Below are 19,731 nucleotides of genomic sequence, written 5' to 3' on the forward strand. Positions count from 1 at the left end.
ACCCCCATCGGCTCAGCCAGAGACACTCCCCCGAGACCTTCAGGGATGTGAACTGTTATTTAGAAACACAACACTGGTAAACGGGTAGCACCCTCACCAGTGTCTCAGCTAGAAAAACGTTCCTGACGGAGACTTAGCGCCACAGGGCACGTTTCCAAGCCTCTGACTCTGGTGTGTAGACACGTATGCAGGCCAGCAGGCCCCCAGGGAACTTGGGGCAGCACCAGCAGCCCGCAGCCTTGGCCTCTCCGTGGCCAGCACAGCAACACCCGCAGCAGCGGCCCTGCAAGGCTCCCTGGTCTCCGGACCCGCCTCGGCATCCAGAGTCCACGCCAGCAGGGGCACCGGGCCACGTCCAGCAGGGACGTGGGTGCTGGCTGCCTCGAGTCTGCCCACTCCCACCAGCGTCCACCCCTGCTCTGGTGGGGTAAGGGTCCCAGCGACAGGGACGCCCCAGGAGGCTGGGAGTTGGGCCCCTTCACCCCCGTGCCCCTGCCATCTGCTGGGGTAAACCCAGTTCAGATGAGCATTCAATGCCAGTGGCCGGGGACAGCCCTGCACTCCAGGGCCCGCTGCCCCCTGGAGACAGCCAGGCCCACCCACGTGCAGCCCGAGGTGTGGGGCGGGGCTCAGCGGGAGACCGGCTCGCACAGCCAGGAGCCCCACGGCCTCACACACGGTGTGCCCACAGCGCAGTCTCCATGCGATGACAGAGAGTGTCAGAATGGCGGCTGGTGCCAGGCGGAGGGCGGCCCCGCGGCTTGTGTGTGCCCGACCGGCTACACAGGGGCGGCCTGCGAGACAGCTGAGCGTGCCCTCGGCCAGCGGTGGGGCGAGGCGGGGTGGGGGGATGCGGGGAGGTGGGTGGGCAGGGTGCCAGTGGGGCAGGGTGCAGGGTGGTCAGAGGCTGGTGTGGAGCCGAGCGCCCACCTCTGCCACCCGCAGACGTGGATGAGTGCAGCTCTGACCCCTGCCTGAATGGAGGCTCGTGTGTCGACCTGGTGGGGAATTTCACCTGCCTGTGTGCAGAACCCTTCGAGGGACCTCGCTGTGAGACAGGTAATGGCTGTGTCGCAGCTCCCCGTGGGTGACGGCGGTCAGCTGCCCCCTCTTCCTCGGGGGGTGGGCTCTGGCCTGGGCTCTGCTGTCCAAGTGCTGGATGAGGCCCAGGGAGTCTGCTCCCCTCTCCGAGGTGGATGGCCACACTCCCCAGGCCCCGCCCCCTCAGCAGATTTTTGCCTGTTTATTGCCCCGTCTTCCTGCCCCAGAGCCCTCGCCATGCAAGGAAACAAACCTTGGGCTGATCTCTACCACACGTGATGAAGTCTGCTTATTTCTGTTCTGTTGCATGTTGTTTTAAATGCTGGTTGCTCCTTGGAAGAAAAACTATGACAAACCTAGACAGCATATTAAAAGCAGAGACATTACTTTGCCAACAAAAGTCTGTCTAGTCAAAGCTATGGCTTTCCCAGTGGTCATGTATGGATGTGAGAGTTGGACTACAAAGAAAGCTGAGCGCCAAAGAACTGATGCTTTTGAATTATGGTGCTGGACAAGACTCTTGAGTCCCCTGGACAGCAAGAAGATCCAGCCAGTCAATTCTAAAGTCAATTCTGATCAGTCCTGAATATTCTTTGGAAGGACTGGTGCCGAAGCTGAATCTCCAATACTTTGGCCACCGGATGTGAAGAGCCAACTCATTGGAAAAGACCCTGATGCTGGGAAAGACTGAAGGCAGGAGGAGAAGAGGATGACAGAGGATGAGATGGTTGGACGGCATCACTGATTCAAAGAACTTGAGTCTGAGCAAACTCTAGGGAATAGTGAAGGACAGGGGAGCCTGGCGTACTGTAGCCCATGCGGTCACAAGGAGTCAGACATGACTAAGCAACTGAACAACAACAACAGGACTCAGTAGGTCAAGTAAAAGACCAGCTAGATTTTATGACCCACAGAATAAATTATGACTTTGGCATCTGACATCCCCTGGCCTCCCAGGGCCTCCACCCTCGAGCCAACAACAGCTGTGCACCCGTCTCCCCGGGGGTTGGGGGTGCTCAAGACAAACTCGTCAGAGTTACTTTGAGTCTAAAAACTTAAGAAGGAAATGAGGTTTTGCCTACAAGTAAGGTGCAGGTGGGCACTGTGCCCTCCACTGGCCTTTCACCAGCAGGCCACACACAGGGCAGGCTGTGTCACAAAGGGATGGTGAGGCTTCACAGTGCAGAGCGTGGGCAGGTGGCAGCCCCACCTGTGGCCTGAAATCGTCACGCTGTCACAGGACTGCCTCGATTGGCATCTGAGCATCAGCGTACGTAACTAAACTCGTGTCAGAAAACAAAGTGATTTCAGAAGATTTTGCAAAGAAATCATGTTTTGTACAAAGAGTAATGCTAACAAAAGCGAACTGTAAGAAACAACCACTAACATGTCTACCCCAATACAAGCTCGTGGGCCACATTTCAAGGCACAGCAGGACGCTGGCCCCACCCGGAGATCATAAAAGAACGTCAAGCCTTCTGCTTCCGGCCAACAAGGATGGACCACTCCGGGACTCTCCCTGTCACTCTCAGCAAGAAAACCAGACCAGACACAGGAAACAACTGTCCTCAGCCACTGGACAGCTGAAAGCCATGAACTTCATTCCTGAGAGAAGAGAAGGAAGCCAGGTGGAACCCACAGCTGCCCCAAGGCTGCGTCAGAGCCATTGCCAGGCTGCCCTATGGGTGGGGAGGGGGTTCCAGACTCCAGCAGTTCCTCTGAGTCAAGGAGCAGAGATCCCAGTTCAGTGGCTGGAGTTTGTGCTGGTGCCACCGACAAGGACAGAACTACTGGGGGGTGGTGGGGAGAGGAGAAAGCGGGAGACAAGCCCTGGACAGCTGCACTGGGGCCCCTTGAATCTGGGTGGAGTGAGAGCTGCTGGGCTGGGGAAGAACCACTGGGAGTGGTTAGTCAGTTACGGAAACTCAAGCCCATTCCTACCAGCCAGAGTGGAGCAGGCTCTTCATACCCAGGGCCAATACTGAGTAGAGTCCCCAGTAGCATCACCTTAGTGGTGGGGATGAATACATGCTAAGCTAATGGCAGGTCTGATCTGCCCCAAGAAAACTTAAAAGAAAGCTTGAAAGGACCAAACAGATCTGTTTAGTCAAAGCTATGGTTTTTCCAGTAGTCATGTATGGATGTAAGAATTGGACCATAAAGAAGGCTGAGCACTGAAAAATTGATGCTTTTGAACTGGGGTGTTGGAGAAGACTCTTGAGAGCCCCTTGGACTGCAAGGAGATCCAACCAGTCAATCTTAAAGGAAATCAGTCCTGAATATTCACTGGCAGGACTGATGCTGAAGCTGAAACTCCAATACTTTGGCCACCTGATGTGAAGAACCGACTCGTTGGAAAAGACCCTGATGCTAGGAAAGATTGAAGGCAGGAAGAGAAGGGGACAACAGAGGAGGAGATGGCTGGATGGCATCACCAACTCGATGGACATGAGTTTGATTAAGCTCTGGGAGTTGGTGATGGACAGGGAAGCCTGGCATGCTGCAGGCCATTGGTTTGCAAAGAGTCGGACACAACTGAGTGACTGAACTGAACTGAATTTAACCATATGTCAGAATAAAATCCTAAACTCTTTAGATGAATGTAACAGAATCCAGGACCCCAAAATACCCACCCAAAAGTTACCAGACATACAAAAGGTTGAGAGTATACGACTTACCGCCAGAAGTAAAATAGATCAAAAGAAGCAGTGGCCAGAGATGGCCAGAGAATCGGCAAATACAAGTGTTCGACCATCCATCATGAACACGCATGTGCCACACGTTCAAGACTGTTGAGGGAAAAGACAGAATGAGAAGTAGAAGACGCAACAGAAGTTTCCAGAGATGAAAACCATGATATCTGAATTAAAAAATAAAACCACTGGATGGTGCTCGCAGCAGGTTAGACGCTGCAGAAGGAAAGGTCAATGACCTTGAAGAGAGGAATGGAAGCAGTTTGACAAGCAGCCCAGAGAGGAGGAGGCGGAAGGGCAGCAGTGAGGCGGGGCCTGTGCAGGGACGCTGTGCGCCCAGCAGGTGTGGCCCTGCTGTCCCTGCAGGAGGGATGGTCTGAGGGGGTGCAGGAAGAGAGTGTGAGAAAGCAATGGCCAAACAGTTTCTAAGTCTGATGAAAATGAAAACCCCAAATTCAAGAAAAACATGAAGAAAACCATACAAAGCCCAACATAAATCAAATTGCTGAAAACCACTACATGAACCAAGGAGTTCCAGATGCACAAGCTGGATTTAGAAAAGGCAAAGGAACCAGAGACCAAGCTGCCAGCCTCCGCTGGGTCACAGCAAAAGCAAGAGAGCTCCACAGAGATCAAGCTGCCAGCCTCTGCTGGGTCACAAGAAAAGCAAGAGAGCTCCACAGAGATCAAGCTGCCAGCCTCTGCTGGGTCACAGGAAAAGCAAGAGAGTTCCATGAAGACATCTACTTCTGCTTCATTGACTATACTAAAGCCTTTGACTGTGTGGATCACAACAAACTGGAAAATTCTTAAAAAGATGGGAATACTAGACCACCTTACCTGCCTCCTGAGAAACCTGTATGCAGGTCAAGAAGCAAAAGTCAGAACCAAACATGGAACAACAGACTGGTTTAAAATTGGGAAAGGTGTGCATCAAGGCTGTATACTGTCACCCTGTTTATTTAACTTATATGCAGAGTACATCACGTGAAATGCCGGACTGGATGAATCACAGACTGGAATCAAGATTGCTGGTAGAAATATCAATAATCTCAGATATGCAGATGATACCATCCTTATGGCAGGAAGCAAAGAGAAACTAAAGATCTTCTTGATGAAGGTGAAAGAGAAGAGTGAAACAGCTGACTTAAAACAACATTCAAAAACTAAGATCATGGTCCCATCATTTCATGGCAAATAGATGGGGAAACAACGGAAACAGTGACAGACTATTTTCTCGGGCTCCAAAATCACTCCAGATAGTGACTGCAGCCATGAAATTAAAAGACACTTGCTCTTTGGAAGAAAAGCTATGACAAACCTAGACAGCATATTAAAAAGCAGAGACATTACTTTATTGACAAAGGTCCACATAGTCAAAGCTATGGTTTTTCCAGTAGTCACGTATGGATGCGAGAGTTAGACGATAAAGAAAGCTGAGCGCCGAAGAACTGATGCTTTCAAACTGTGATATTGGAAAAGACTCTTGAGAGTCCCTTGGACTGAAAGGAGATCAAACCAGTCAATCCTAGGTGGAATCAACCGTGAATATTCACTGGAAGGACTGATGCTGAAGCTGAAGTTCCACTACTTTGGCCACCTGATGTGAAGAGCTCACTCATCAGAAAAGACCCTGATGCTGGGAAAGATTGAGGGCAGGAGGAGAAGTGGATAACAGAGGAGATGGTTGGATGGCATCACCAACTCAATGAACATGAGTTTGAGAAAGCTCCCGGAGATGGCGAAGAACAGGGAAGCCCAGTGTGCTGCAGTCTATGGAGTCACAAAGAGCCAGACCCGACTGAGAGCGTGAACAGTGACAGAGAGGAGATGTTAACAGCAGCCATAGAGAAAAGACACAGAGACACAGGAATGACAGCAGACTCCTCGTCAGAGGCAGTGCAGGCTGGGCGACAGTGGGACGGCGCCCGTAACACCCTGAAAGGAATGAGCTGTGGCGCCAGTGCTGTGCACCCAGAGACACCGTCTTTCAGAAACTAAGGCTACACAAAGACACTCTTCAGACGGCCTCTCAGCAGCTCCGAGGACACAAGCACAGGGACCGCCAGGATGCAGGGACATGTGAAGCACTGCTGGCTGACCCAGCCTGACTGATATTCACAGAGACCCGCGTTCCCTCCAGAGCTGGCAGAGCCTTCACCGTGACAGATGACCCCACCGGCCATAAAACGAGGCTCAATAAACTGAAAAGGGCTGTGTTCTCTGACCGCAGCAAAATTAAACTAGAAATCAACAGGAGACAGATACCTGGAAAACCCCTAACATTTCAGTAACAGAAGTGCTTGACAAGCACTGCTTGGAGCCTCTGGCCTCAGCCAGGCCCTTGGTGCACCATCGGCCCCTCTGCGCCCCAGCTGCTGCTTCTGCTCCAGAGAAGGGGTTCGGGGCTGAGGGCTGCTGGGGGCCAGTCTCCAGGCGCTCGGCACAAAGAGCAGAGGTTAACATGCCTCCTCGCTGGCCCAAGGCCCTGTTAGCCCTTTTCAGAGGGCCAGGCCTTGGGTGACCACTGCCTTTCTTGCAGGACACCACCCCGTGCCCGACGCCTGCCTCTCTGGCCCTTGCCAGAACGGAGGCACCTGTGTGGATGCAGACCAGGGCTACGTGTGCGAATGCCCTGAAGGCTTCATGGGCCTCGACTGCAGGGAGAGTGCGTGTGGGCCAGGCCGCTGGGGGGCGGGGGGTCCCCTGGGGTGCGCATGTGGATACCCATGGAGGGCAGCTGGGAGTGGGGAGAGGGGCTGCACGGCCGGTTTTATGGGACAGTGGTCAGGAGGGCGCCCCCATACCGAGGCCTCTCTCCCCTCTGTCTGTGGCAGGAACCTCCAGCGGCTGTGAGTGCCGCAATGGTGGCAGGTGCCTGGGAACCAACAGCACCCTCTGCCAGTGCCCACCAGGCTTCTTCGGGCTCCTCTGTGAGTTTGGTAAGTGCCCAGGGTTGGGGCAGAGGCTCCCGTCCTGCCCTGCCACGAGAATCCCTGAAACCACAGCGAGCCCCGGGTGTGGGGGGCACCCCCGCCTGGTCACCCTAGGACTCACATGGCCCCTGGGCCTCCCCCTCATGTGTAGAGGTCACAGCCACGCCCTGCAACATGAACACGCAGTGCCCCGACGGCGGCTATTGCATGGAGTACGGCGGGAGCTACCTGTGCGTCTGCCACACCGACCACAACGTCAGCCACTGTGAGTGGGGCCCGCCTGGAAGCTGGCAGGGGAGGTGCTGGGAGGGCCTGGGTACAGCAGGAGGAGGCCCGCGAGGGGACCTGGGGGTGGGCAGCTTGGCCACGCACCCTGCTCCGCCCGCTGCAGCCACATGTGGGCATCACCTGGTGCCTTCCAGCTCAGCTGCTGGGACGTGAATGCCTGACAAGTGCCCGCGGAGAAGCAGGTCCGCCGGCGTACGTCAGTGCAGACACCGAGTGACTCGGGTAGTGAGTCATCACGTGTGACGGTGGTGACGTGCTATCGGGGCCCTGATACCGGGACTCCTGTGACCACAGCTCAGTCCCAACTCAGTCCCAGCTCACGGGAGAGCGAAGGCAAAATCTGGAAAATTCAAAAATGTGATAGAAGAGGTTCTAGGGGGGCCTCCGAGCCAGCGTGAGGATGCAAGCCTGGCATCAGTTCTGCCAGGACGTCAGGATGACCGCCTTCTGTCCCACAGCACTGCCGTCGCCGTGTGACTCCGACCCCTGCTTCAACGGAGGGTCCTGTGACGCACACGGAGACTCCTACACATGCGAGTGCCCGAGGGGCTTCCACGGCCGCCACTGTGAGAAAGGTGGGGCGCGGCAGCTTCCGGGGGTGGGGGGCATCCCGCCTGTTACAGCGCGCCCCGCGCAGTGCACTCCCCTTCCCGCTCCCTGTTTTCCCCGTGGATTTTAGAATCCCTGATTCATAAAATAATTCAATCTTGTCCAGTCGCTAAGTCGTGTCCGACTGTCTGTGACCCCGTGGACTGTAGCACGCCAGGGCTCCCTGTCCTTCACCATCTCCTGGCGTTTGTCAGATTCACGTCCACTGAGTCGACTTTATAAACGTAGTGCAATTAGAGAATGTCGACATTTTACAACACTTAGCCACTTAAGAACGTAAGCGCTCTTAAGCAAATACACTGTGGGCGTCATTGTGCTCACCTGGCCCGCTCAGTTCAGTCTTTCCAGCAGCTAGAAGCAGCAGTCAGGACTCTTTTCAGTGACCCAGGCATCCCCTGGTCAAGGTCCAAGATGCTGGCCGCCTGGCCCCTATGCCCACGTCTGTCCTCCCAGGCTTGGCACCTGGGCCCCGTCCAGCCCTCCTGCTGCCTCACATGTCCAGAGAGCTGAAACCTGAACCCCTGCCTCTGCCACTCCCACGGGGCCCTGAAACTGGGCCCCTGAGGCTCCGACCACAGCGCCCACGGCCTCCACACCGCTTCGGGGGAGGGCTTTCCAGAGAGCAGGCTGATTCTGTGCAGAGCCACCGAGGTCCTGCACCCTTGGCCAAGGCGTCCCCAAGAGTGGGCAGAGGGACATGGTGGGGGGTGGTGGCCGGAACCTGGACAAGCATCCTGTGAGGCCCCACGGGGTGTCGGGGGGAGGCCCCTCCTGCCTCACATTCCCCCCAAGAACGTTGAGCAGGCCGAGGGTCTACACTGCTGGCTGAGCTGTGAAGGTGCGACATCCACCCCGCAGGCCAGGGAAGGCCCCCAGTGCAAGAGGGTGATGGGCCCCACGGGCCAGGGAAGGCCCTCAGTGCAGGCACATAAACACGCAGATCTGAGTGGAAGTGCCTACTCAGCGGCTCCCCACTCAGCAGGAGGGCAGCAGTGGGCAGCTCTCCAGCGCTTCCCCAGCAGAGCCCGGGCAGGGCAGGGGGACGGCGGGCACAGGGGGTCTGGGCGGTGGGCGCAGGGCCCCCGGGCCAACTGGGGAGCACCTGAGGGGCTCGGCCCTGGGCAGCAGCCTCAGGGGCTCCGCTGACCGGCAGCCGTGGCCTGCGGGCGCTCTGGGCCGGGAGGCTGGCCCCAGCTGACTGGCCTCTCTGTCTGTCTGTCTGTTCCTGGCAGCCCGGCCGCGCCTGTGCAGCTCTGGGCCCTGCAGGAACGGAGGCACGTGTAAGGAGGCGGGCGGCGAGTACCGCTGCGACTGCCCCTACCGCTTCACTGGCAGGCACTGCGAGATCGGTGCGGGCCCAGCGGCGCGCCAGCCTGGGGAGGGTGGGGTGGGGCTGGCCTGGGACCCCTGCCCCGCCCCCTGCGTCTGCTCGTCAGGAGCACCCCACAAGCCCCCTACCGCCCCTGCTGAGGGTGTGGAGGGACGAGGGGAGGGACCAGAGTGGGGGGTGCATGCGACCCCCCGGCCCTGCCCTATGGGTGCCTGTGTTTCCAGGGAAGCCAGACTCGTGCGCCTCGGGCCCCTGTCACAACGGCGGCACCTGCTTCCACTATATCGGCAAATACAAGTGTGACTGCCCCCCGGGCTTCTCGGGGCGGCACTGTGAGATAGGTAAGGGGGAGCTCCCCACAGCCCCGTGGCCCGGAGGCACAGCTGGTGTGAGAGGCAGGACGCCTCTGCCGCCCAGAGGCCTCAGGGGGGACAGTGACGGGCAACGGGGCCCCGTGCCCTTGCAGCCCCCTCCCCCTGCTTCTGGAGCCCATGCCTGAATGGGGGCACCTGCGAGGACCTGGGCACAGACTTCTCCTGCCACTGCCAAGCAGGGTACACAGGACGCCGGTGCCAGGCAGGTGAGCAGGCCGGGTCAGGGGCGGGGCGGGGCAGGGCCCAGCAGGGGACTGGGGAGGGAGGGGAAGAAGGAAACCTTCGAGCAGCCCGCTCTGGGGGCCGGTTCTGTCACCCTGGGACAGGCTGCACGAGGAGCAAGGGGCCCGGGTCAGAGCAGCGGGAGGCCAGGCAGGGGCCGGCAGTGCAGGACGTGGCTGCCGTGTCCTTGCAGAGGTGGACTGCGGCCCCCCCAGCGAGGTGAAGCACGCCACCCTGAGATTCAACGGCACCCGACTGGGCTCGGTGGCCCTGTACTCATGTGACCAAGGCTACAGCCCAAGCACCTCCAGCCACGTCCGGGTGTGCCAGCCACAGGGCGTCTGGAGCGAGCCCCCACAGTGCCACGGTGACCGGGGCCCTCTGCGGGGTGGGGGGAGCCACGCCCCATTCCCCTGGGCCACGCCCCACTCCCCTGGGCTGAGCAGGAGAGCAGGAGCCGCAGTTCTGACCCTGGCCTGTGTCTCCTCTGTGACAAGTGAGGCCAAGACCTGGTGCTGATGGTGGTGACGACCGGTCCCCTCCATTCTGGACCCTTGTCTAAGGGCTTCCGGTCCTCAGAGCAGCCCAGAGCATGAGGCCCAGCACCCACAAGCCCACTCTGCAGAGGAAGCCGCAAAGGCCAGGAGGCAGCCCAAAGGCAGAGCCCTGCAGAGGCAGACCAGGGCTCAGGTCCCAGTCCCGCTCCCAGGCCCGCCCAGGCCTGCAGGACCAGACCCTGCATTTGAACAAGGCCCCCACAAGTCCCCATGGGCATTTAAGGGGTGTTGCCCTGCAGGCAAGGCCCCCCTTGATCCAGGCACCTGGAGATAGCGATGCCAGCGGTGCATTAAGCCAAACAGAACATTCCAAACTGTTCAGCCCATCTGTGTAATGGTAACACAGTCTCAGAAGACAAAGAGCTTTCAGCCAAGCAGCTTAGGGACAGGACAGCATCCAGAGAAGCGAGGCGCAGAGCACACCGCCCCCTCCCAGATGCCCTGCAAGGCGTCAGGCCTGGGCGGCCCTCTCAGGGGCAGCACCCCAAAACACAGGTGCGGTCACCTGGCCTCAAGCCTGCTCCTTTACGCCTGTCCTTCCAAGCCCCCCAGGGCTAGTGGTCACTGTCTAGGAGGCCACCCCGGGCCCAGTGTTGCTTCTCCTCAACATGCCATCAGAGGAGGAGTGGGGAGCGCCAGGGAATGTGAGCCCACGAGCCAGGATACCAGGATACTCGAGAAATATGGCCACCTCAGAGACAGTAACAGAGCCCAGACAACATATTCTCCTGGGAGGAGAAACGTAGAAGATGAGTGAGAATATAAACGAAGCAGGACGCTGGCCATAAAATAGAATCAACAAGTAATGTTTAAAAGAAGGCAGGAAGAAGATGAGGGAAACATTGTAATAGTGGAAGTAACAGACACAACTTACAAATGGCAACAAAGAGGAAGCTAAGGAGTTGGAAGATCAGTGTAAGGAGCTGTACCAGAGAGAAGAAGGGAAATGCTCATAAATTAGAAAGGAGATGTAGGCTCTGAGGAGTGTATAAGTGCTGACACTGTGACAAAAATTAGGATGGAATGTTGCAACAACTATGGAGCTAAATTCCCAGAACAGCTGATAATGATCAGAGATTGAAAGGGCCTGCAGAATGTCCAACAGGAGGAAAGGGAGACATTAGACACATTATAATGAAATTTAAGAAAATCAGGAAGAAAAGATCCTTAGAAAAAGGGACAAGAAGCCACAAAGGAGCAAGAGTCAGACTGGCACCAGACTTCTTACGGAGACATCAGGAGGGAGATAATAAAATGGCATTTTAAAGATAGTGAAGCGACCCATTCAGTTAGGGTCTGGACAGTGAGAAAGCACCATCACTCTCACTGTAACATCAAGGAAGCTCCAGAGAGCCCATAAAATTGTACCTTTTAACTCTTTTGAGAGCTGAGGATGCAAAGTTTTCTCACAAGGAAGCAGCAGGCCCAAACAAGTCCGTGGGTCAGTCCCACCGAACTGCCAAGAAGCAGACTGCCGGAGTGTTACACAGGCCCTCCTGGGGAGTAGAAACGAGTGTGTGCCACCCACTCCACGAGGCCAGGACAACCTCAAACCAGCACCAGACATGGACAGGTGGAGAGAGGAAAGTTATGGGTCCATTCAACGTGGAAACAGATGCAGAATGCCGTCTATCAAAGCTATACACCATGATGGGGCTTCCCAGGTGATGCCAGTGGTAAAGAAGCAGCCTGCCAGTGTAGGAGACCCAAGAGACGTGGGTTTGATTCCTGGGTCGGGAAGATCCCCTAGAGCAGGAAGTGGCAACCCACCCCAGTATTCTTGCTTGAAATGGCAACCCACCCCAGTATTCTTTCCTGGAAAATTCCACGGACAGGGGAGCCTGGTGGGCGACAGTCCCTGGGGCCGCAAAGAGCCAGACACAGCTGAGCACGCACATCATCCTTAAGCTGGGTTGTTACAGAAAGTGTGATATTAGAAACATTTGCTACACTGACCAACTAAAGGAGGAGAGTCATATAAGAGTCTCAATGACTGTATGATAAGCATCTGATAAAATTCACACCTACTCAAGTAACAAATGCCTACCAAGCACGAACTTTAAAAGTACTTCTTATCCAGATAAAAATAATATGATACACACACACCTTTCTAGTACCAGGTGGTATAATACAGGATTTACTGGAGGGAAAACTTAGAAATAGCAGAGCCCACAGAGCCCCCCAAGTGTTCATTAGCCCACAGGGAGATGTGCTCAGACCAGGCAGAAGCTAGGCTGAACACACAATTACACTGAAGCACACCTATTATACTCCACGTATTTACAGAAGAATGAGGACAGGTTACGTCAAGAGGGCTACGGGACCTGCCTGGCGGTCGTGGTCAAGGCTCTGGGCTTCCACTGCCGAGCGCACAGGTTCAGGCCTGGCCAAGGAAGTTGTGTGTGCTGCATGGTGAGGCCAGGAACAAGGAGAGGAAGCTGTGGGCCAGCGCTCCCTGACCCGCATTATACAGGAGGAGGGTCTGGAGTGCAGAGCTGCTCTTCCGCTGAGCTGACTCAGACACGCTGAGCTACCGACAGGAGGAAGGGAAGTAGCGTCTGAGGCAGTTTTATGGTGGGTCTCATCTAACCTAGAACAGTCATTATCCTAAGTGGAGAGACATTCCCTAATAAGGATGCCCATTATCACTAAGTCTAGTCAACATTACATTGTCAGTAATAGCCTACTCAATAAAGTAAGAAAAAGAAAGTAAATTCATGAAAATGCTAAAGGAGGAAGTAAAAATGTTAGTATTTACAGCCAATATGGTTGTCTTTCAACCAAAAGAAAACTGTATAAATGATAGGAAATGTAATATGTTTGGTGAATATAGGTTATTATAACAAAATTCATTGCATTTTTATATATCAACAATAAATAATGATTAAATGACATATTTTTTTATAATTTATAATAATTATAAAAAAGACATGTGCAGATGAAACCAAAAACTGGCTCCTTGAAAAGATCAATAAAAATAACAAGCCTCTAGCTAGACTGATCAGGGGAAAAATAAAAACTAGCAATATCAGAATGAAAACAGATGCCACTAAAGACTATATGAGCATTTAAAGGGCAACGGGATATTGTGAACAACTTCAGGCCGACATATCTCAGTTTAGAACAAACGAAGAAAGACGCTAATGATCACAACTGACATGAGAATAAATAGAAAACAGGAAGAGCCTCATATCTATCGAGGAAATTTAACTTGCAGCTAAAACTTCCCTGCAAAGAAAATGGCAGGACCAGACTGCTTGACTGAGTTCTGTCAAACCTCTCAGAAGGAATACTGCTACTATCCACAGGGCTCCTTCAGAGAGTGTAGGAGGAAGGAACCTCCTCAGCTCATTTTATGAGACCAATATCGCCTTTATACCAAGACCAGAGACACTGCAAAAATGAAGTTACAGGCCAACAATATTCTTCATGCACAAAGCACAAAAATCCTAACAAGACATTACTAAAATCCAACCCACTATTACATCAGAAGGCTAATACAGCCTGACCTAGAGGGATTTATCTCAAGAACAGTCTAACATTTGAAAATCAGTAAATGTAATTCACCATAGAAGAAAATAAAGGAGAAAACCATATGATTGTCTTAATAGATGCAAAAAAAGTCATTTGACAAAATTCAACTATTATTTTTCAAATTCTTAACAAACTAAGCATAGAAGAAAATTTCTTTAACCCGATCAAAGGGCATCCATGAAAAAAAAATCAACAGCTAACAAAGTGCTTACGGGTGAAACACTTCCTGCCGTTATCAGTAGTCAGGCAAAGGTGTCCGTCCAGTGCCTTCCACCATTGTCCTGGAGGTCCTAGACCACGCCAGAGGCGAGAAAAGGAAGACAGCACGTCTACCGGGCAAGAAGTGAAGATGACACGATCGTGCACACGGAGGGTTCTAGGAAACTCTACAACAGAAGGAACAGAACTAATAAGTGAATTCAAGCAGGTTACAGGACACAGGGTCAACACACAGGAACAATTATATTTTCATATTCCCACAGGGGAGCCTCGGAGAATGAAATGAAATAACGCTGTGTAAAACTGCATCAAAATGATAATTTTGATATATGTGAAATGAATTACAGACAACAGTGTAAAAGTTAAAACTATAAACTTCTGTAAGAAAACATATGAGAAAGACTTCATGACAGCTGGAATACAATGGTTGGGTACTCGGAAAATATCACATCCTTTCTCCACGTCTCACCACACCTAACAATTAGTCCCAGATGTGTTAAGGACTTATATGGGTGTTTTTTTTTTAACTATGTAGTTTTGTGTAGGAAATGTAGGTTAACTATCTTTTTGGCCTTAAGGCAGGGAAAGATTCCACAAAAACCACTAAGTATAAAAGGAAAAAATGGACAAATTGACTAGTTAAAAATTAGGAACTGAAATTCCTTGGCCTTAAGAAAGTCGGGCTTCCCTTGTGGCTCAGCCGGTAAAGATCTGTCTTCAATATGGGAGACCTGGGTTTGAGCCCTGGGTTGGGAAGATCCCCTTGAGAAGGGAAAGGCTCCCCACTCCAGTATTCTAGCCTGGAGAATTCCATATACTCTCTAGTCCACAGTGTCACAAAAAGTCAGACATGAGTAAGTGACTTTCACTTACGTATATATGTTATATCTTATGTATGTGTGTATATGTTACATATATGACTCGTGTTATGTGTCATGTATATGTGTTATATGTACATATACATACGTTACATATAATATAAATGTATACACACATGTATGCATGTAATCAGCCCAATAGGTACAACACGTGAGGAGGACTTTCACAGTAGTAAACAACACCCCGTTTGTCAGTGCTGTGCAAAACGCAAATCAATGGTACAATGAGATACATTCAGTTGGCAAAACTTCTGAAGTCTAAAAAGCCCATAAATTGGTGAGAATATGGATAAACAGGATTTGTTCCAAATTGCTGGAGGAAGTGTAAACTGGTCCAAGCACTTTGAAGACAATGTAGTAATCTGTCAAGTTGACCCCCTTCATATAAACTGTGTCCTAGCAATTGTACTGCTCAATAATTGCAAATCTAGGGAAAACTCTACACCAGGAGATGTGAAGGACACAGAAGTTTTGTTTCAACAGCAGGAAATCTAAGTCCAACCCCAAACCCTACCAAACGAGAGAGAGAAAGTCTGGTCTAACCACACTGAGGACTATCACACAGCAATGAGAGGAACGACCCACCGCACAAAGCATCTTGTTAATACAGCGCCCAGTGACGAAGCAATGCGTGACCGCAGCACCTATACTAAAGTTCATAGCAGCAAACACTGTCCAGCATATTGATAAAAACTTAAAAACTGCGGAGGCACAGAGGGGATAACCATGGAAATTCAAGTCACAACAACTGGGATGTGCATGTGAGCAGAGGAGCCACCATTCTTAGCCCCTAGGTCAGGCGCAGCCCCCAGGGGTCATTCTGTCAGTACCATTTATTTACTTATTTACATGCTAAGCATTAAAAGTAAACTGTTTTAAGCTGAACATTGTTAATTCAGGAGCAAAGTTTCCAGTTTTTAAAAACTTCACAGTGAATATTTCAAAATGAAGGGCTAGCCCCCAAGTGTCTTGGTTTCATACACGATTGTCACCTAATGGCTCGGTGGGGTCCTCGGGAGCATCCCCAGCCCCTTCCCAGAGGTGCGCCTCTTCTCCACCAGGGCCCTCCTTGGGTTCTGGCCTCTCGCTGCACCTGGGATGTCGTGGACTTCTGTCCAGAGCCTCTTGTCAAAGCTCATGTGCGTCCCTCTTAGTCCGGCTTCAAGTCGTCCCTGCTAACAGCAGCAACACTGCTTTATTCTTGGGGTCTCTCCCGGCGCCTGGCACCCGGGCTTTCCTCGCTCAGAAATCGACGAGTGCCGATCCCAGCCGTGCCTCCATGGGGGCTCCTGCCAGGACCGTGTCGCCGGGTACCTGTGCGTCTGCAGCCCAGGCCGTGAAGGCGCCCACTGTGAGCGGGGTAAGAGGGCCCCAGCCCTCCGTGGCCCAGCCACTCCCGCTGAGCTCCGGCGCCCCAGCACCGTCCCCTTGCCCAGCCACTCCTCTTCCTGCACTGAGGCCTGGCTGGGCGCTGCCGCTCTCTCGAGCCCCTGCTGGCTCTGATGTCCACAGGGATGGCAGCTTATAGCTACTTTTGCCTCTAGGCCCCCGGAAGCACTGAGAGCGCAGCTGCCAGCCGCTAACCATGACCCTCCTCCCCACCTCCCGCAGACCCTGGCTGGGGCGGGGGGGGGGCGGGGGAAAGTGGGGGTGAGGACCCAGGGGCAGAGAGAGTGGGGTGCAGGGCGCAGATCCCAGCCCTGCGTCCGAGCCGGAGTAGCGGGGGAGGCTTCATGAAGCCTGCTCCCTCACACCTGTGCAAGCCAGGCGGCCAGAGAGTGAAGGCAGCAGGGGCCCAGACAGGCTCTGTGGGCAGAGGGAGGGCAGGGGAGGCTGAAGTCTGGGGCACAGGAGGCCCCGGGGCGGCGGCCATGCAGCCTCATGTCTGTGTCCCTCTCCTCAGAGACAGACAAGTGCCAGGTGCAGCCCTGCAGAAACGGAGGCGCCTGCAGGGACCTCCCGGGGGCCTTTGTCTGCCAGTGCCCCCCCGGTTTCATTGGAGTCCACTGCGAGACAGGTAGGGGCTGCTCTCGGGGTCCCCACGTGCCGGGCCCTCACCCACACTCATGATACCCTGGATGCCTGGGAAAACCTGTTGCCAACAAGCACAGACGCTGGGCTGCTCAGAGCAGGGGGCGGGGACGGTGCCCGGGGACAGGCTTCGGCGGGGGGGAGGGACCCCAGCAGGGAGGATGAGGGGAGGACCAGGCCCCTGCCCGCCCCTTGCCGCCAGCGACCTCGCCCCGCCGTCCTTTCCCTTCCTCCCGCTGTCCTCTCCTCCCTCCCCCAGACACCCCCTTGCTGCCCTGGCCGACTCTCTGGGTGTTCTCCAGAGGTGGACGCCTGCGACTCCAGCCCCTGCCAGCACGGAGGCCGCTGTGAGAACAGTGGCGGGGCCTACCTGTGCGTCTGCCCAGAGGGCTTCTTCGGCTACCACTGCGAGACAGGTGGGGCTCCCCGCTCCCCGCACCCCTATCCACCCGGCTCCATGTCCAGCCACAGGCCGTGCCGCCCCCGGACGGGCCAAGCTCACGGCCACCCCAGGGGCCTGCCGCTCCCAGTTCCTCACGGCAAGAGCCCCTCGCTCGTGAGCCTGTTCGGGCCCCTCAAGGACCGGGCGAGGGACAAGGCCTTCCCTGGCCACGGCCTGCGGCAGCCCCCACCCCACCGCCTGCCGCCCCGGCACCCTGTCTCCCTGCTGTGCGTCTCCCCAGGGTGGGGGGCCTGACCTGTGCTGTTCGAGTGTCCCCAGTGTCCCCTAAGCTGGGCCTGACCGGCACCGCTCAGATGTGCAGGGTGGAGAGGTCCTGGGCTCTGGCCCCACCGCAGGGCACAGGACCCGGCCTAGTGACGAGCGTGGTATGGACGGTTTGTGGCCAGAGCATCTCTCCAGGGCAGGGGACCCTGTGGGCCCTGGCCTGGAAGCCCGGGGCTGCTCCCCAGCCCCAGCATACACAGGCTGTGGAAGGGCTGGTGTTCTCAGCTGCCGCCCAGGAGTGGTCACCTTGGCTTGGCTGGGAGGGGGCCAGCCTGGCCTCTCCGTGGGGCCTCCGGCAAGCCCTGCCCCTCCCCCGGAGTGTCCCCCATATCTGCTCCCCAAAGGGCCACCTAGGACTGCCCACCTGCATCCCACAAACACACCAACACGGGACCAGCCCAGGGCCAGCATCAAGGGCCCGGGGGAAGGCGCCTGCCCAGACATCCACTCACTGCTGCCTCCCCCCACAGTGAGTGACCCCTGCTTCTCCAGCCCCTGCGGGGGCCGTGGCTACTGCCTGGCCAGCAACGGGTCCCACAGTTGCACCTGCAAAGTGGGCTACACCGGCAAGGACTGTGCCAAAGGTGAGGCGGTGAGGGCGCCGGCGTGGGGGCTCCCCTCCCGCCCGGGGGCTGCAGACACCCCGCGGGGTGGGGCAAAGAGCCGAGCGGGCCCCAGGCCCAAGGGCCAGCAGGCCAGACACCCGCCTGGGGGCCGGGACTTGCCCGGCCAACAGCTGACACCCCCCCTTCCCTTGTTCTTGATGGAAACCCTGAAGAGCTCTTCCCACCAACGGCCCTCAAGGTGGAGCAAGTGGAAGAGAGCGGGGTCTCCATCTCCTGGAGGCCTCCTGAAGGCGCAGCCGCCAGGCAGCTGCTGGACGGCTACGCTGTCACCTACGCGTCTGCGGACGGCTCCTACCGCCGCACAGACTTCGTGGACCGGGGCCGCTCTGCGCACCAGCTCCGGGCCCTGGCGCCCGGCAGGGCCTACAACGTCTCCGTCTTCTCGGTCAAGCGCAACGCCAACAACAAGAACGACATCAGCAGGCCCGTGGTGCTGCTCACCCGCACGCGTGAGTGACTTGGCTGCTCCCCGCACGCGTGAGTGACCCGGCTGCTCCCCGCACACGAGTGACTCGGGCTAACCGCCCACACGCGTGAGTGACTCGGGCTAACCGCCCGCACACGTGAGTGACTCGGGCTAACCGCCCGCACGCGTGAGTGACTCGGCTGCTCCCCGCAAGTGTGAGTGACTCAGGCTGCCTGCCCCCCGAGGGCCCCACCATGGCGTGCCCCCAGCAGGGTGGGCGCCAGCCAAGCCACCCCCAGTGCCCAAGCCAGCCGAGGGCCCCTCCTCTGGAGGAGAGAGGCGGTGACAGGGTGAGGGAGGGGGCTGGGGAATGCAGGGGGGCCCCCTGAGAAGGTGCTGGGACTGCCGTGGGGTGAGGACAGAGCGTCCCCGCAGGCTGGAGCAGAGGCACCCGTGGGGCAGCAGGGAGGCCGTTTGGGCACCCTGCCCTGAAGGGAGTTGTGCGGAGAGGCTGGGCTCGGCTGGCTTGTCTGCTCCTGGGGCTGTGTGGGAGGGGAACCCCGGAATACGCCCATGATGGCGAGTTGGTGGGGGCTGGCCCTGGGATCGAGAGATGGGGAGGGGAGGCTGGAGGACGGAGTGAGAGCTGGGCAGCGGCGCGACCACTGGGCACGCTGGGAGCCCCTCGAGGGTGGCTGGCAGGGTGGGGCAGGGGGCACAGGTGGGAACAGGCTGGTGCACAGACACAGGGGGGCACATATGGACAAGTGAGCATGGGCGGGCAGGTGGGCACGGTCAATCATGGGAGCAGGACAAGCGAGGCAGGCATGGCCTGCCGGCCAGGTGAGCAGGAAGACGAGGGTCCTGGGGGGCAGAAGGGAGCACCTTCTCGGGTCCCTCAGAAGGAGTGCGGCAGGCACCCTGCAGCCTGCGCGGATGCCCACAGCCAGGACGCTGACGGCCAAGTGTGAGGAGGGATGAGGCCTCGGGACGGGGTGTCCTGGGGAGGGACAGCACAGGGAGCCAGGAGGGTGGCCCCCGCATGTGACAGAAGAGCCTCGGGGGCTGGGGGCAGGCAGGGCCATCCTGCTTCAGAGCTCAGCTTGAGCGAGAAGCACTTTTGAGGCTGCTCAAGGTGGGCTCCGGAAGGAAGACAGCCTCCCCCGTGCCATCGGGGTCGGGGTGAGGCACCACCTCCCGCAGACCAGGGCTCGGCACTCTGTGAGCTGGGGCACCCTTCTCAGCTCCCTCGGCCTGGGG

At 56.1% G+C, this 19,731-nt stretch overlaps 2 protein-coding genes across 2 annotated transcripts in view; one reads left to right on the forward strand and one right to left on the reverse strand.

The window, feature by feature from the left end:
- Positions 1 to 19,731, forward strand: part of SNED1 (sushi, nidogen and EGF like domains 1) — a 73,692-nt gene that overhangs the window by 36,849 nt on the left and 17,112 nt on the right. The window contains exons 7-21 of the mRNA XM_052636512.1: positions 692 to 811; positions 946 to 1,059; positions 6,277 to 6,402; positions 6,572 to 6,676; positions 6,822 to 6,935; positions 7,417 to 7,533; positions 8,800 to 8,916; positions 9,122 to 9,238; positions 9,364 to 9,477; positions 9,687 to 9,860; positions 15,928 to 16,041; positions 16,585 to 16,698; positions 17,015 to 17,128; positions 17,910 to 18,023; positions 18,218 to 18,514. Of these exons, the coding sequence (XP_052492472.1) occupies positions 692 to 811; positions 946 to 1,059; positions 6,277 to 6,402; positions 6,572 to 6,676; positions 6,822 to 6,935; positions 7,417 to 7,533; positions 8,800 to 8,916; positions 9,122 to 9,238; positions 9,364 to 9,477; positions 9,687 to 9,860; positions 15,928 to 16,041; positions 16,585 to 16,698; positions 17,015 to 17,128; positions 17,910 to 18,023; positions 18,218 to 18,514 (1,971 nt within the window). The remainder of the gene's footprint in view (positions 1 to 691; positions 812 to 945; positions 1,060 to 6,276; positions 6,403 to 6,571; positions 6,677 to 6,821; positions 6,936 to 7,416; positions 7,534 to 8,799; positions 8,917 to 9,121; positions 9,239 to 9,363; positions 9,478 to 9,686; positions 9,861 to 15,927; positions 16,042 to 16,584; positions 16,699 to 17,014; positions 17,129 to 17,909; positions 18,024 to 18,217; positions 18,515 to 19,731) is intronic.
- The window catches only part of MTERF4 (mitochondrial transcription termination factor 4), a 32,932-nt gene continuing 27,001 nt past the window's right edge, over positions 13,801 to 19,731 (reverse strand). The window contains exon 5 of the mRNA XM_052636517.1: positions 13,801 to 13,970. The gene's annotated coding sequence lies outside the window, so the exon portion shown is untranslated. The remainder of the gene's footprint in view (positions 13,971 to 19,731) is intronic.

Source organism: Budorcas taxicolor, chromosome 3 (genome assembly GCF_023091745.1).
Source record: "Budorcas taxicolor isolate Tak-1 chromosome 3, Takin1.1, whole genome shotgun sequence".
NCBI lineage: Eukaryota > Metazoa > Chordata > Mammalia > Artiodactyla > Bovidae > Budorcas > Budorcas taxicolor.